The 18,314-nt window shown below is 43.6% G+C and overlaps 1 protein-coding gene across 1 annotated transcript in view; it reads left to right on the forward strand.

The window, feature by feature from the left end:
- The window catches only part of LOC308286517 (ephrin type-B receptor 1-like), a gene marked incomplete at both ends in the record, with an annotated part of 96,924 nt that overhangs the window by 68,605 nt on the left and 10,005 nt on the right, over positions 1–18,314 (forward strand). Inside the window, 5 exons of the mRNA XM_080727559.1 lie at positions 7,204–7,369; positions 8,298–8,403; positions 9,896–9,957; positions 10,998–11,195; positions 16,376–16,623. Of these exons, the coding sequence (XP_080583685.1) occupies positions 7,204–7,369; positions 8,298–8,403; positions 9,896–9,957; positions 10,998–11,195; positions 16,376–16,623 (780 nt within the window). The remainder of the gene's footprint in view (positions 1–7,203; positions 7,370–8,297; positions 8,404–9,895; positions 9,958–10,997; positions 11,196–16,375; positions 16,624–18,314) is intronic.

Genomic DNA, 18,314 nt, shown 5'->3' on the forward strand with positions numbered 1-18,314 from the left:
CGTTTTGAACATGGTGATTGAAAAAGCTAGACCAGGAGAGGAATCCGCCATGTTACGTTACCTCCGCCGTGTCACTGGGAAAATAGTATCCATGATACGAGTAAATGTAATCCACGGATGTCCTGTTTATTTTTACGATAACGTTTTCTTTCAGTCAGGACATCTTTTTATCAAACCTGGGCCACAGCGTTTGTGTCACGGTAGGTAGAAAGGACCGCGCATTGAACATGGTGATTGAAAAAGCTAGACTAGGAGAAGAATCCGCCATGTTACGTGTATCTCCGCCAAGACTCCGTTACTGGGAAAATACTAGTATCCATGATACATACGGGTCGTGCGAGCCTGCAGTGCGAGGGGACGATAGAGTGCAGTGCAGGATAGGAACAGAAGCTTGTGATTGGCTGCAGGGAGACTGCACATCCTGGTCACGTGTACCGCACTGCATTTTGGGAAATGTAGTGTTTTTCCCATATTGTTGGCGTTTGATCACCGTGGTAGAGCCTTCATTGCGGTAGCAATGTACAGTAACTACAGTACAGTATAGATTATTGTAAAATGCGTCAAACGCGTCGTGGGCCTCCAGAGACATCAAAGAGATTGGCGTGTAGACACCTCGTGGGCACCCGATGTGTTAAGTACGTTTTGACCCCAATACTTTTGTATTTTACTCAAGAGCACATTTTGAATTCCGGACTTTTACTTGTAACAGAGTTACAAGCTACATTGCAGTATTGATACTTTTACGCGAGTAAAACATTTGAATACTTTGACCCAACACTGCGCCCTATGTCATCAAGGTGACGTCACAGAGCAGCCTCCAAGCACTATAACAATGGCGACGCACAGAGTCTGTGTTCAGTCTTAAAGTTCAGCGCAAGTAGTAACTATTTTGGTAGTTCTTTACTCTAATTAATTTTTCGACCGCAAGAGGATGACAAAGGCCGTAGTTCACGCTTCCCCAGCGAAGGCAGAAGCAAGAAGAAGGAGGAGGCGCTCCGTGGCGGCGGCGGCTCCGGTCAAACGCAGGAGGAGGAGGACCACGCGGCGCGCTGCGTCCGCGGCGCCCAGGAGGAGGAGGAGACGCGCAGCCGCAGCCGCGCCGACCACCAGGAGGAGGCGCAGAAGGTCCACCGTTCGCCGCAGGAAGCCCGCGGCAAAGGCACCGGTGAGGAGGCGCAGAAGAAGGAAGGTGTCTGCGTAAACATCCAGCCTAAGGCTGCAACCATGGATTGTTTTCTCTGCGATTATTCCACTCTTATTCGCAATATAATCGCAATGTTTTTTATAACGTTTATTTTTTAAGCAACCAAGCGTTAAGCGTTATTTCATACATTGTGGCACAGCGTTGTCGTGCGACAATGTGATGTGAGCTTTTTGATCTGCTATTGTCACTTTTTATTTGTGTTTTTTTTTTACATTTTTTGAAACTTTTCACCTATACTGACATGCCCCTTTATGTAATACTCGATTAAATTGATTTGTCTGATTCACTGTAGCGCCCCTAATCTATACAGTGTAGCCTACGACGCTGAGAAGAGCAAGGCCCTCATCGAGATCGCTGTTGAGGACCCTGGTGAGAAAGGGAACCCCAATCGAGACCAAAGGTACCGGAGCAACTGGATCTTTCAAGCTCAACAAGAAGGCTAAAGCAACCGTGGAAGTCTCTGGAGACAGACTGTGGGCTCACACAATTTCCAAATGCTTCCAGAAGAAACTACAGCTGATGTCTGCCTCCCCCTCACTTCTGTTTGGCGTTGCAGTTGTGTAATTTTGCCCTGCTGTAAATCAACGTAGTCGTGGCAAACGGAAATGATGAACAAGATGACATCTTCCGGGAGGCATGGTTAGAGACATTATCTGTAGTATTTGAGGATTGTGGAAGAGTCGTCTGACTTGAGAGACTAAAACCACGGTAAAGAAATGCGCTGAGAAAACAGTCAGACACAGGAAGCGAGCTGCTGGGAACTGCACATGCGGCTGAGAAGGCCAAGAAACATGCAGCTGCAAAGGAACCAGCAGCCAAGAGATGAAAGAAGACGAGACCAAGAGTTTGGGAAGATCAATAAGCCCGCTAGGAAATTAACAAGAAAGCAAGCAAAGAAGACAGCCACTGAGATCTTAGTAGCCTGGCCTCGCATCACCAGTCTTTTCCTGGTTTTCTTTCCAAACTGACTAGTGGATGTCCAGTGAAGGCCACGCAAACTACTATACCGGACCGGTACATCCAGTCTCAGGTTGGCAGCCACAATGTTATTGTTCCCATTCATGAATGCCGAACTTAGTTGCCTCGTTTGGCTGGGCACTACGAGTTAGAAGGAACTTAAGGAAGCATGACATAGGCTACCAGTACACTCAGACGTATATATACCGTATATATTTTTTATTTTAAAGATGAGCTAACCTTTATGGGCAGAGAGGACTCTTTTCAGAGGAGCTCAAGCTCTATAAATGCTCTCCAGTCTAGAAACAATTGGAAAATAACAGTTGAAGAGATTAAAGATGGAAAGAATTACTTACAAAATGAGAAACTGTGTAGATGAATTTGGAAGAAACTGGAGTAAATGGGTCTCAGATACATGAAGGGTAAAAGTAGTTATAGGAGCATTACAGGAAAGCTACCCAGCCCCCTTTTTGAGCGGTGGTCACACCGTCTCCATAGCGTGGCCGTGTGTGTAGGTATGTTTGTTTGTGGGTGGGTGGGTCTGTCTGTCTGTATGTAGCCTCAAGCCTGGTGTAGTACCTTTTCTGACCACACATGTTAAGGGAGGGGCGCTGTTTTCAGGCCAGGCCAGGCACACACACACGCACACACACACACACACACACACACACACAGGGGGGGGGGGGGGGGTGATTTTTTTTCTCTCTCTTACTTCTATCTCCCCCTTTTTTCTTTCCTCTTCTTTTTTTTAATGCAGAATGAATTAAACGTGAAAAGTGAAGAAAACTAAGCTAATATGGATGACATGGGTGATATGTATTGTATGAACCCGCAATAAAGTATATAAAAAAAGTATAAATATGAAGATAAGGAGTTTCTGCCCGATTTACGATGCACTTAGCGGGGGCAGAGCTTCACGGGGGGCTGAGGGGGGCTTGTACTGGCTGTCTCTGGGCCCCATCACATTGACCTTTATTTTATGTGACGACTGTTAGCAGTGCTGTGACGTGACGGATGGGCCCATCAAATGTACTGTAACACATTGGTTTGAAAGGCGATACATTGTCGCTTTTAAAGCGCTGCACCAAACCCGCAGTTACTGCAACTGTTAGGGTATAATCACGGTTGGTTGTAAATTATTGACAAGAGAGATAATATTGAAATGTTGTTGTCCATGAGTAGTTTGCAAGTTAACTTACAGCATGCAAATGAAATAAATGCAATTGAATCGCCTCCATTGTCTCCACATGTATTTTGTGTACAATCGTCATCAACAGCTGTCAAAAAGTCCACTGCCGGCCACTACATCATCATCATCAATCGCTTTTCGACAGTGAGTGCAGGCGCAGCATTTTTAACGTAGTAGCCTAATCGTGAGCAGAATCAGCGGATATAAACACAAAAGTGGAGCAAAAACATTTAAAGACATAAAAAAGGGAACAAGAAAAGTCGAAACTGCCCAAAACAGATGCATATTTATTTCGCCCTCATCCTCCACCTGTTGCAACCCCAGATGAGCCTGGCGTCAACGATAATGCACTCTTACCACCATTGGTACTTAAGTCAACAAAGTACTGCAGTTCTACTTACTGTAAGAACTTAACACCTCAGCCTCCCAACTCCATTAGGCTTTGCCTCCCTGCTCTGCTGACCTGTCCCCACCTTTCCTTCTCTCCACGCCTCTTCTTCAGCATCCCTCCTTCCACCATCATCGTCCTGACGAACCGCTCTCTCTCTTTCACATCTCCTGCACATTTTAGCATGTTTTCGGGCTGTATCTAGCTCAGAATTACTACAATTCATTTTAATACTACGTGTGTGTATGTATGTATATACTGTACTTTGGCCACCTATTTCTGCTGCATGTACAGTATCCTGTATATCTTTTTCCAATCTTGTATTGTCTGTATAATTGATTTTGTTGTTGTTTTGCACACCTTAACGTAATTCACTTACCTAACCTTCAAACGTTGTTTTATTATTTTTTTGTCTTATAATATTGTTAGCAGAGTCTGTAGGAGCATATGTCACACTAACATTTCACACACATACCGTACTTTGTATAAGCGTAACAAATCCATCTCTTATCGTTCAGCAGGCCCCTCCCCCAGTGTTTCCCTGGCCGTCGCTACCTTTCTTTCTCTATCAGGGCATCATACAGCGGTAAAGCCTCATTATCGTTAGGAGGAGTAGAGAGAGAGGGGGGGAGCTGAGAATGAGGGAGGGGGATGGCTGGGTGTTGGGGGGCTGTAAGTAGGGGGAAGGTAAGGTGAAAGGTCTGTTGTCTATAATGAGCTACATAAAATCTCAAGATTTTTACGGTATAGGATGCGTGGGTGTTTATGAGAGTGCGATGTGCGTGTGTGCGTGTGTGCGTGTGTGTGTGTGTGTGTGTGCGTGCGTGCGTGCGTGCGTGCGTCCGTGTGTGGTGGTGGTGATGCTGTTTTCTTTGTCTGACAGACGTTTTTTCTCCGCACTGTGTCTAATTCACCGCAATAACCCATTAACCATCTTTAGGGCAGAGAGGTTTAGGAGGAAAGGAAGGGAAGGTAGATGAGGGTAAACCAGACAAAAGGGAGAGCAAGCAGACAAAGAGAGAGAGAGAGAGACAAAAAAAGAGAGACAGAGAGACAGAGAGAGTGAGAGAGAGAGAGGGGAAGGATATATATATATATATATATATATATATATATATATATATATATATATATATATATATATATATATATATATATATATATATATAAACCAGGTTATAGTCACTGTTGGTCAGAAACCTCTTATTGTATCTCCACATTTCTATCTGCTACATTTGCTACTTTTGACATTGAATCCCAAAAAGCAACAGTTTTTCACATAATGAGGTCTCCACCCAACAGAGAAACAACTACTGTTTGAAGTAAACGTACGGTATATTCTGTCCAGTAACTACCTGGCTTTAAAGCTGATGATTGGACCAAACCAATCAAGCAAACAAATCATCATTCACACAGAATACTGTCAAGTGTTTACACAGTGTACTCAACCCCACTTAGAACTGTGAGGCTGCTCTCCTGCTGCTGTTCTGTGTCCTCATCAGTTTGGCTGCTTTATTCACCAACCTTTTGCTCCACCTGCTTAGTTTCTGCTTTAATGTAGCGTTGCTGGATTATGTTACTCCTGACCTAGCCTCGGGATCCAGGAAAGAAAAGCCTTCGTAAAGCCCCTGTAACTGTGGTTCAGCTAATCAGGCAAGTCTGTGTGTATACAAACCATAGAGTTATAATAAGTATAGAGAGGACACCAGATATCCCCACCCGTCCACTTGAATTGAGTTGCTCACCCAGCGCATGAAGCATACTTCCGCGCTTGGAAACGCCTCTAAAACATGACGCATTTTGCGTCATAGTTTGTGTTCATGGACGCGCTGGGGCTTGCTGAGTACTTCCGCTATATGAACGCGCAGTCAATACAAAGAAGCCTAGAGCGCATTCATATGGTTAGAAGCCCCAACTGCAGTACCTCAAACGGCCACCATGTCCATGGCGCTTCAGACCTCCCACTTGGTTCTGGAGGCTTGAAACAAACACATTCCCCCCTCCCCCTCCACTCTATGACAGGCATCAAACAGGTTGTCTTTGATGCTTTCGTTGATATGAGAGATCACTAACGAACTCACTTGACACTTTTATGGCCCAATCAATTACCTCAGTTCACAACCCATTTGAAGTTCAAAGGGAGCAATTAAGAGCTCTGGCCAGCTCCTGAAAAAAAAAACTGAGATCAGTGAACAAATGCTATTGGCCACATGAGATTCAGCGGCTTGTATCCCCGCCCTTCTGGGTCATAGAACGTCCGCGCTCGGCCAGCCTACTCCTGACCAAATACTATGCACTCGCATGCAACAGCGAGCCATAAAAGCATACCTTCTGCAGTCCACCAAAACCAAACCTTGCCATGTCTTAACCATCAATAACATTTCAAATATATGTGTTTAATGTATTGTGAGGCATGTGTTATCCTTTTTTGCTTTCTGGTTATGATTTTTATTTAAAGAATTACCAATACGCAGAATGTAGTGGAACGCTTGCTTGTCGTTTATGCTTTATAGCATGAGTAGCATGTACAAAATGAAAATATAAAAATAAATATTGGATATTAGACTAAAGCCAAGAGGGGGTATTACCTCTGCACACAGATCTTTCCCTAAGGCTCACACTTATCCTTCCAGCATCTCATCTTACCATTACCTTACTATTGATTTCAGCGACCGCCTAATGGGACAGCTGACCCTACTGGCTTGAAATGTCCCTCTCAACAGTTCAGACAACAACAACCTGTACAGCTGAGCCTTGCCGTTCCCAAACCGCAATATCAGTAGCATTAGCAGCTCTCTGACTTGACTATGTTACATGTTATCCACCCATTAGAACCGGGAAAGCATCATTGTGTCATTTTAGATTTTAGCGTTGGCTATTCAGAACTAGCAGATGTACTGTACAAGCTCGCAGCACGTCACTCCGTGCAGCACTGCGAGTTTGTACATCTGCAATTTTTGAAGATTTTTGAAAAATCTTGAAAGTGTTTGAAAGATTATGACTTTTAAGTTTTAACACAAATCTTTTCTTCTGGGGGTCCATGTCACAAAACAGTTTCATTATCATTTTGGGGGTCCTTGGCATGAAAATGTTTGAGAACTAGCAATTTAGAAGGCGTTCATAGAATCAACCTCAGGTCTTAATGGGTTATGTAACAATTATGTTTGATTGATTGAGTTTATTAGAAGTTTGCATAGGAAAAAGTACAGTCTCATGACAGTACAAATCGCTGGTACAAGGTAAACTAAAAGGTGATCCTAGTAAGTTTTTCAGCGTATTTACACAGGAGCCACTTGTGTATCTCATATAACATTGAACGACAGACGGATAGAACACAGTGCATAGGATATCATCAATAACAAAAGGGGAAAAGCGTTCAAAAAGAAGAAAAAAGGAAAATAAAATGAAAAGAAAAGGGAGATATTTACAGTGGAAGTCCATGTCATTTAAAATGTCCCCCCCCAGGTCCAGTCTAGCGTGCTGAACAGTTCAGAGGTCCAGAGCGGGACCTCCAGTGTGGTTCTGGAGGGCCTGAAGCCAGGGACGGGCTATGTGGTCCAGGTGAGGGCTCGCACCGTGGCCGGCTACGGAGCCTACAGCAAAGACATGCTCTTCCAGACACTTACCGACGGTAAGGCAGGGGTGGCATGGGGCATGGCTGGATTTGTGTGAGTGTGTGTGTGTGTGTGTGTGTGTGTGTGTGTGTGTGTGTGTGTTTGTGTGTGTGTGTGTGTGTGTGTGTGTGTGTGTGTGTGTGTGTGTGTGTGTGTGTGTGTGTGTGTGTGTGTGTGTGTGTGTGTGTGTGTGTGTGTGTGTGTGTGTGTGTGTGTGTGTGTGTGTGTGTGTGCGTGCGTGCGTGCGTGCGTGCGTGCGTGCGTGCGTGCGTGCGTGCGTGCGTGCGTGCGTGCGTGCGTGCGTGCGTGTTTGGAAAAATGGGAAAGGCATGAGTGTGGGTATCGTTGTGGGTATGCCAATTATTTGGGGGCCCACTTGCAATATCCTCACAAGCGTGTGGATCTGCTGTAGTATGATCAAGTAGGGCATGGGTAGGCAACCTCAGTTATCAAAAGATCAATTTTTGGCCCAAAAAAGAATTCAAAATCTGTCTGGAGCCGCAAATTATGTTTGCTTTATTTATTTATTCATGCTTTTTCTGGGCTTTCGATATTACTTTTTCATTGTTTGCTAATTTCTCAAAGCAGATCAAGTATACCAGTAAGCCAGCAGCGTTGGCATAAATCATTAATATTACATTCTTTATTTTCTCTCAATAATGTGTTTCTTATTTTTAAAAGAAAACCTCTTATTCCTTTGCATACTTCTTTGCCCAAGCAACTGGGAGCCACAGGAGAGGGCCTAAGAGCCACAGGCGGCTCTAGAGCAGCAGGTTGCCTACCCCTGAAGTAGGGCATTCATTTACCAAAAAAAAAACACAGTTAAAATATGGAGATCTGTCAGACAGGAATGGGTACTGTATGTGTGATTCTGTATAGATGATTATAAGTCTGTGTGTGTGTGTGCGTGTGCGTGTGTGTGTGCGTGTGCGTGTGCTTCTCCAGATGAGTATAAGTCAGAGCTCGGACAGCAGCTTTCCCTGATAGCAGGTTCATTAGTCGGTGGAGTGTGTATCGTGTCCCTAGTGGCTATCGCCATCATCTGTACCAGGTAATGCACGCGCGCGCACGCGCGCACACACACACACACACACACACACACACACACACACACACACACACACACACAATCTCCATAAATGTTTGCTTTATATACTGTAAACACCATCTGTCCACCCAGCTGTCCATTTGGCTGTCTGTCTGTCTCTTTATGCATGTCCGTTTGGGACCACACAACTGTTGTTCATCTGTTTATCTCTCCTTCCACATGTAATATCATTGCTGCATCTCCTTTTTATTCTTTGTATGTTTTTTCCCCCCGTAAATTAACGCCCCACTTCCTCCTCGAATAGTGTCACACAAAAGTTAGCCAAAGTTAAAAGTGAAAGTGTTATAAGTGTGTCAGTGAGTTTTATCCATATTAAAACGAATGAAACGTGGTGTCATATTTATTAAAAATAACAAGAGCTTGTGACTAAATAATAACTGGTTCCATTGGAACAAAGGATATATTTTTTTCTCCATTTCCCGAAAAAGTTGTCTCGTGAGCCAGACTGTCTCCCACAATTTTCAAATGCTTCCGTCACACAGTCTGGAGCACGGGAGCTCTGAAAATGATCAAACGATAAAGCAGATGTGACGCCACCTCCTAATATTTTCCTAATATAAATCAAAATGTTCTAAGCATACAGTACATCGTTGCTGTCAGGCAGAAACCAGCTATCTCCATTTTTCTTTTTTAGATCAGTGCAATTGAACACCCTTAGTGTGGGTTTTACAAATATTGAACCAATGAAAAGTATTTAAAAAGCGCTTCTGACTAAACATCCTAACTCCATTGAATCCTCGAACTGTCAGTCAAACCACCTAACTCCAACTTCAGTTGTTTTTTCCATCAGTGATTAGAATGAAAAAAATCAACACATTATGTAATGGTCAAAAATTCCACTTGAGCTGTATTTGGGTAAAGTAATGATAATATAAGGACACATTTCAATGTTCGTATATCACCATACTAACTTTGATGAGGCAGTATTTATTTTATTTTTTTCCCCCTTAATTTCCTGTAAAGTTAATATTTGGGACATAGCTGGTTTCTGTCCAACAGCAGAGATACTGTATAATGCAGAAATGGAAATTCATATTTCATATTCACATTTTCGTGAGCAGAAATGAAATGATGACGACCAGATTCCAGCTTCCCGTCTCTGCTTTCGGGAGATGTAGTTCCAGACTCTATATCCACCTGTTTTCGAGAATTTACCGTAGCATTATCTGTGGGACACTGCCGGAGAACAGCAGACATACAAGCTCACGTCACGTCGCAGATGCAACCGTTGTGAGCTTGTAGATCTTTCTCGGCTGCGATGCCGGAAACTGACGCACACCTTCTGCGCAATGCACGGCGGGATGTGGGAAAGTTGTGGATAGCATTCAGAGATTGTGGAATCGTTTTCTGGCCACGCTAGACTACCCGAAAAGTAAAATTTTGGACGTACAAGGTTCCCACCCTACAGTAATGTGTTCTTTGTGGTTGTCTACAGGAGGAGACAGTTGAAGGAGAGTGTTTATGGTGACAAACTGCAGCAGTACAACCCAGGAGGAGGTGCGTACTGTAGGACCATGCTGTTTTCTCCTGCTATCTACCCTGCAGTGCTTCTCAAACCTAGATGTATTTGGCTGCTGACCCATTGATAGGGACCTCCAGAAGCAAAGATTTGAGTTAAAAATGTTCACTTTAAAAATATATATATTTTTGCTACATTTTTTAAGATTTTTCAAAAATAGCAGATCTACAGTCGACGCACTATGAGCTTTGTTTACAGTATCTGCTATTTATTTTTTAAGATTTGTTTTGGGGCTTTTATGCTTTTATTAATAGGACAGTATAGACTGACAGGAAATGGGGAGAGAGATGAGTGACACGCAGCAAAGGTCGTCGGGAATGGGACTCGAACCCGCGACACGCTGTCAGGCATCAGAGCCAATGTGGTATTCGCCTGGACCGTTAGGCCAGCGGGCGCCCCTACTGTATATCTGCTATTTTTGAATGGCTAAAGTATGATTCTTCATGCCTGAAGAAGGTGTATGACCGAAAGCTTGCTATATATCTACGGCATACATTTGCAACTGGCAGCCCGGGGGCCACATGCGGCCCCTACCTCCACTTAATGTGGCCCGCAAGTTAATATTGGAATACTGATAACAATATATTATTGTCAGCTGTTACAATTCCAAACATGACTGCTTTAATTACTTCAGTCTACAATATATTAGTAACTTAATGACTAGTACTATTTAATTTACATTTTTATGTCCATTGTATTTGTATTTGAGTTCATAAAGTTAACATATAAATGCATTTGAAATTAAATAACATTTTTACTTTTCAGGATTCCAATAAAAAAATAGCAGATCTACAAGCTCAAAACATGTCGCACTGGCTGCGATGCGTTTTGAGCGTGTGGTCCTCTGGATTGAGTGTGAAAATATAGTGGCCCTCTCCATCATGAAAGTTGCCCACCCTTGATCTACGATATAAAAAGATCAGATTTTCCCTGGTTCCCCAAGTTGAGAACCAGTGCAGCTCCAATAGGGAATAAAGTCAGGAGTCTCACAGTATTTTTATTTCCTGACACTCTGCAGAGGTTACCCTGAGGCCTGACATGTTTAACGGCACCGCCCCCACCGTGACCTTCCCCACCCTCTCTGAGGGTCACAGTTCACCGGGCGTCAAGATCTACATCGACCCCTTCACGTACGAGGACCCCAACGAAGCCGTCCACGAGTTCGCCAAGGAAATCGATCCCTCCGGGGTGAAAATCGAGGAAGTCATCGGAGCAGGTATAGTATTTAACACATTTGTTTAACACTTTGTCTCTCTCTCTCTCTGTCCCCTCCACATTCTTGCACTTTCCCCCTGCTCCCTGTCTGTGTGGTAATAAATGGTGTGTTTACTGCATGGTTGACGGTCCATTCATCCACCCGTCCACCCATTCATCCAGATGAAGCTAGACAGATACATCCATTTGCCAGTCTGTCTGCCTACCTACATAGATACCAGTCCATCTGTCTTGGTCTACCCGTCCCGTCTGTCTCTTTAGATTGATGCCAAGATAAAGTTTAAGGGGATGGGGGGCTGCTGAACTGAATTGTGAGACTAAAAGTGTAATGTTTGGCTTGGCTTTTCTGGATATACCGTATTACTACCGTGTGTTGTAATGACAACCTCCTACAGTATTGTTTCTGAAGTAAAAACTACTACATTTAGCATTCCTCAAACGTTGATCCTGCCTTAACCCTGGCTTTAAGCAAAGTGAACGGTGGCATTCAGCGTTTGCCAAAGGTGACTGCATGGGAGTTATAATTGATTTAACTCAAACACAGATGAGATTAAAAAGGCAGGAATAAATGCCTGCCATGAGACTGTGAAAACACTTTTAAAAGACCAAAGTATGACACTCTCTCACATCTACCATACACTGACTAGAAGACTTTGAAACAATTAAAGTCTGGCACCGTTTCACATCTAAAGACAAGACAGTGTCATACGTTTTTTGTCAAAGAAATGTAGCTTAATAATAAAAAATGGTCTGTCGTTCTGTCTGTCTGTCTTTCTGTCTGTCGTTCTTTCTGTCTGTCTGTCACTGTCTGTTCGTATATTAATTGATCTTGTGAGAATAATGTGTTGAATTGATTAATACTGTAATTATGCCTGCCCCCAAGAAGGGGTGTCTATGCCATAGTTCACTGGTCTGGTCTATGCACAGAGACTTCAGATATATGAAACATGTTTGTTTTTATCTGAACGTCGAGGCGAGAAAAAGACGGATGCATTCTGTTTGTCTGCCCTGCACACTTGCTTGCAAAAGAAATGCATGGCGATGTTTAGAAAACGGGAGACAGATTGGAAATGAAGGACTACATGGCAACTCAATGCTCCATGGCAGCTCTCACCCGCTGCTGCAGTAAGAGAGGGAGGATTTATCTGCTATTGTCTACCTCTCTCTATTCTATTCTATCTGTTTGTCTCTCCCTCTGTCTCTGTGATTCCATCCCTTTCTGCTGTAGTACCAGGGACTTGCAGATAATGTTAGAGAGGCAGGGGCTGAAATTTCTAAAAGGGCCTTTTGGTGGAAATATCGAAAATAGCAGACCTCCGAGCTTGGAGGTCTGCTATTTTTGGTGGGTGATAACACACTGAACTAAGCATAATCAACAGAGACACAAGATGCTGCATTCAGGTTCAGGAGAGTTTGGACAAGGCAATTCTCTTAAATGCTGCCTTCAGGTATATGGCATGGAAAGAGGGCATTTGTATTTCTTACACCATAGTGAAAAATGCATTCATGGTCTGGACTACAGACGGATAAAAGGGCAGGGGCACAAGCCCCCTTTGATTTCTATGTGTGTACGTGCCTGTGTAGTACCATTATACCCCCTTTGTCTCGCTCTGTGTGATTTCACACCTCTCTCTCTCTCTCTCTCTCTCTCTCTCTCTCTCTCTCTCTCTTTCTCTCTCTCTCTTTCTGATTGTGCACCTCATGAAACCCACCTCCATCACCCCTGCCAGGTTCTGCCACTTAGAGCTTTTCTGTGCATCTAAAATGCTAAAACCCACACATTCAAGTGAAGATAAAAGATAAAATGTGATTGTGCAGGTGAGATAAAAATCCCCAAGGGGCTTATAAAAACATCCCACCTTTAACTCATCCCACCTTTCTCTCTCTCTCTCTCTCTCCCTCTCTCTCTCTCTCTCTCTCTCTCCTCTCTCTGAGATGATATCTTCCTCTGTGTGGTTCCACCGCTCCATTTCTCACCCCCCTCTCTCTCTCTCTCTCTCTCTCTCTCTCTCTCTCTCTCTCTCTCTCTCTCTCTCTCTCGATCAATATGTATTTGTCCGTAGACCCCCCCCCCAACTGAAACTATTTTGTGCTAGAGACCCCCATACCAGATTTGTGTTGTTAAAAAGTTTCAAAAATCAAATTTTTTCAAAAGAAATAGCAGATCTACAAGCTCACAACGCTTCATGAAGCACCGCGTTGTGAGCTCATAGATTGGCATTTTTCAAATAGCCATAGCCTAGTTAACTACTTTAGGACATCATAGACCTGGTTGCTTATTTCTCTCACGACATCTGGCATCACTGGCTCTAGACCCGTCCACCCCTCCTTCCCCTCATTCTTTCCATCCAAGTTAACCATCCCTCCGTCTCGCGGCTCTTCAGTCGGCGGCGGCACTAGATCGTTTTTAATGAGCTGTGAGATGTGGAGCAGAGATCAGAGTGGGAGCCAATGACACAGCCTGTCATCCAACTCCCATCTCTCATACATTATTCACATACCCCCATTTCATCTCTGGAACTAGGGCTTTTATTTTGAAGTGACAGCCAATATATTTATGCCCCCCCCAACACACACACACATGCGCGTACGTGCACACACGCAACTCACAGCATGGGACACTTTTATTTTGACAAAACGTATCCCTGTCTCCTACTGTGGACGTAAGCGCAAGGTCAACGCACCGCATTATGCTCAAAGCAGTGAGGACAGGACTCACAGAAACCCAGTTCTTTCATGACTCGCTGTGTGATCACGAGAACAGAGATGGGTTTGAGATTTGTTGGTCTTTGGTCTGACTTGAGGCGAACTGTCATTGTCATTTGAATAGTAACAAAGAGGGGGGAGAAGAAAGAGGACATGGCACATGAATTGAGTATTAGACATTAGAGATAACACTTGTCCCACAGACAGTCTATTTGTTCACTACATGGTCTGTCGGGTGGAAACCTCAATATGTCCCAAAACTGTTGCTTTTTATGATTCAAATTTAAAAATAGCTAAAATAGCAGATCGACAAGGTCAAAACGCGCAACGCGATTCAAGCTTGCGGATCTGCTACTTTTGATGCCTTTGTAGTGTGTTTGAGTAGAGCGTTAATTTACCAAAAAACACAAAAACTTAAAATATGGAGATGAGCTTTTTGCCTGACAGACATAGTATATCTATAGCAGTGGTTCTCAACCTTTTCAGGCCGCGACCCCCAAAATAATCATATTTTAACTGGGGACCCCCCACCCCCCCACCCCACCCCACCCTGACAAGCACTAAGAGTTGAGGCATTACATTTTGTATAACACGATTCTATTGTGAAAATGTTGTAGTGAGCATGTACCGTAGATCAGCTATTTTAGTAATTTTGACAATTTGGCCGATGTTTAATTTGTCATTTTAGAGGTATTAAAAAGTCCTTAAATTCTCACTTTAGAAATGTGCATCTACAGTACCCTCTGATACCCACTTAAACGATGCTGGTTTGTTTACTGTTGAGTGAGAAAACAATGTTGCACATTAACTTTATCATCTGGGGGCCCCCCAAAATAATGGGGGGTCAGGTTGAGAACCACTGCTCTATAGCAGTCTAATCAGGGCATCGTACAATGAGTGGGTAACACAGACAGGCTTTGTGCGCATGTGTCTAGTTCGAGGATGGATTTTGGTGAGACTTATAAGGCATATAAGATGTAGAAGACTAGTCGGGGGAAATAAATAAAGTTGTGCTCTCCTTTCAGCTACCATGAAAGTGCCTTTGAACAAGTTATAGTGTTCCTCCAGGGAGGTGTGCAGTGGCCACCAGACTGAGCTTGAACTGGCCAGCTCCCACATGGCAATGTGTATATGTGTCACTCTCCCTGCCCCGGCCACCTCTCTCTCTCTTCTAGCTTCCGCTGTAAATAACAATGTGTCCCGACTCCCCGTGCTTTGCTGAGCTGAAGCACTGCGAAAATACGTATTCTTTTTATTCGTAGCCCTGTAATTGCGCGTGTAATATGTGGGTGTAGTTCTGGTGCACAGTTGTTGTCGTTTGTTGCAGCGATGCCCAAAATATGGGCCGGAGGACCCATTTTTTGGGTCGCCGATTCATTTTTATGGGTCGCGAGTAAATGTAATATTTATTTTCCATCAAAACATTCAAAACATCGCCCTTTCATGGAAAAAGACAGGGAAACCTAGCATCGCTCAGTGGTTTAAGGAACTGTCTTTATGCCTTCCTTTAGAAAGAATTACTAATTACTTACACTCTCAAAAACAAACAAGAGCTATTTGAGAAAATATGGGGAAGTTTTATCCAGTATGTCAAGGGAAATGACCTTTCCTATCTGATGGAGGAACCAGAAGTGGGGTGACTGTTTCTTTCTTTGTTTTGTTTTCCCTCTGCGTTCATTCATTTGTCTGGCCTGCTGTGATGTTGATGTGATGTATGTGCTCTTTGTGTTATGATTATTTTGTATTCTTTGGGGTTTTGTTTTTGTGTTTTTTTTTTGTTTGTTTATTTTTTGCTTTTCTTGTGATGTATATATTGTTTTGAAAGTAAAAATAAAAATAAACATATTGTTTAAAAAAAAAAAAAAAAAAAAACATTCAAAACATTTCCAGAAATAGAAAAAGATTTTCCAGAATTTAGATTTTTTTGAGAATTTCAGAGAAAAGAAGAAAAAGAAATTGCATAAAATAAAATAAAAAAGCAAATGGACTACACTACTGTAAAGCCAACATAACCCTGGTTAGGCATGGGACGTTATGAAAAAGTCACATCACGATTATTGTGACAAAAGAAATTGCGATTTACGATATTATCACAATAATCAAAATCCATTATCCTGGGGCAGACCATTTCCCCAAAAATAGCAGATCTGCAAGCTCACAACGTTGTGAGCTTGTAGATCGGCAATTTTTTTGGCAAGGACATTTGATAGAGAGTGAAAAAAAGACTGTATCAAGTATGTATAATAAGTATTTACCAATTATAGAAGGTTTAAGTGGTACCGGATATGCAGATCGGCAAATAAAAGGTGAATTGATCCCAGTGCATGACGGAGGACGTTATCACGATAAATTAAATCTCCACGATGCGATTATCGCGAGTGTTTTTTATCACGATAAACGATAATATCGCTTATGGTCCCATCCCTACCCCTATAGCTGCATGGTTCATGAGTTGTGTCTACCGTGCCTCCTCAGGTGAGTTTGGGGAGGTGTACAAGGGTCGTCTGAAGCTGGTGGGGAAGAAGGAGCTGCCCGTGGCCATCAAGACCCTGAAGGTGGGCTACTCTGAGAGGCAGAGGCGGGACTTCCTGTCCGAGGCGTCCATCATGGGCCAGTTTGACCAGCCCAACATCATCAGGCTGGAGGGCGTGGTCACCAAGAGCCGGCCCACCATGATCATCACAGAGTTCATGGAGAACGGAGCTCTGGACTCCTTCCTCAGGGTAAGTAACACTACACTACATACTGTACACACACACACACACACACACACACACACACACACACACACACACACACACACACACACACACACACACACACACACACACACACACACACACTAGGGCATTCACTAACTATTCGAATATCAAAGTCACTATTCGAAGTCAAATATTCGCTTATTTTTTTTTTTATTATTGTTTTCTCTTTAAAAAAGCTTAGCGAGATAGGAAGTCATAAGAATGAGTTGTCAATGCCCCTGGTGGATTAATTTGTTAATGCTCTATACCAGGGCTTCTCAAACTTTTTTTAGGCCGTGACCCCCAAAATAAACATATTTGAACTGGGGACCCCCACCCTGACAAGCACTTGGAATTGTAGGTATTACATTTAATGTGACTCGATTCCGCAGATAAATATTGTCGGCTATTCTCACAATGTTCGCCTCTTGCTTACTTAATATTTGACAGTTTGGCCAGTCTTGTCGAATATTCGACTATTCGAATACTTTGAGGTCGAATAATTAGAATACTAAAAATCACTATTCGTGAATGCCCTAGCACACGCACGCCACACACACACACACACACACACACACACACACACACACACACACACACACACACACACACACACACACACACACACACACACACACAGACGAAAAAAAACGCCCCATCTTGTCACTTGTCAGTAACGTCAGAGGGTAACGCCTCAACGTCTCAATGTCTATAGCTGACCTATATGACATCACATTGTTCTGATGTCATAGGTCAGCTATAGACATTGGTGAACGGGAGTGAACGGGGGTGAACGGGGGTGAACGGGGTGATGGGGAGACGTCTGAAGGTAAAAACAGAGGAGAGATGTCGGGGTTCACGGTGATAGCCCTTCACCGTGGCGAATGATGTAATGTTGTAGTTTACTGACTTTAAAAGACTACACCGCGGTGATAGCTTATCACCCCCCAGACTGTACTATGATAGGGCCATTACTGGTAACCTATATATTGACACATGATGGATAGAAAGAGAAATAGCAGCATGATCTCACGCGGCGTCACGCCCTCTCCTCTTTTCTCTTTACCTGCCTGTATGACTGTCTGTCTGTCTGCCAGGCTATCAGTTTGTCTGTCTGTCTGCCAGTCTATCAGTTTGTCTGTCTGTCTGCCAGTCTATCAGTTTGTCTGTCTGTCTGCCAGTCTATCAGTTTGTCTGTCTGTCCATCTCTTTGATCCTGCCCTCCTTTCTCTTTAACGGTCGGAAGGCAGAAAAGGCAACACTTTGATGTTCATTTCTCACAGCACGACCCCTTTTGACTCGGAAATCCCCTGCCAACACACACACGCACACGCACACGCACACACACACACACACACACACACACACACACACACACACACACACACACACCAGGATCGATCCCATCGGTGTTCCTTTCCTTGCGTGACCATCCTGCACACTCAAGACCCAGAGGATCAATGTGTGTGTGTGTGTGTGTGTGTGTGTGTGTGTGTGTGTGTGTGTGTGTGTGTGTGTGTGTGCGTGTGCGTGTCTGTGCGTGCGTGCGTGTGTGTGTGCTTGTTTGTTTGTGGGTACCTGGAAGAGAGCTTTTTGCCTGCTGAGGATTAGTCCATAGAAGCATCAAAGGCATGGTTGGATCTGCAAATAGCACACGCATGCACGCACACACA

The sequence above is a fragment of the Nannobrachium achirus genome (genome assembly GCF_963921795.1).
Source record: "Nannobrachium achirus genome assembly, chromosome: 1".
NCBI lineage: Eukaryota > Metazoa > Chordata > Actinopteri > Myctophiformes > Myctophidae > Nannobrachium > Nannobrachium achirus.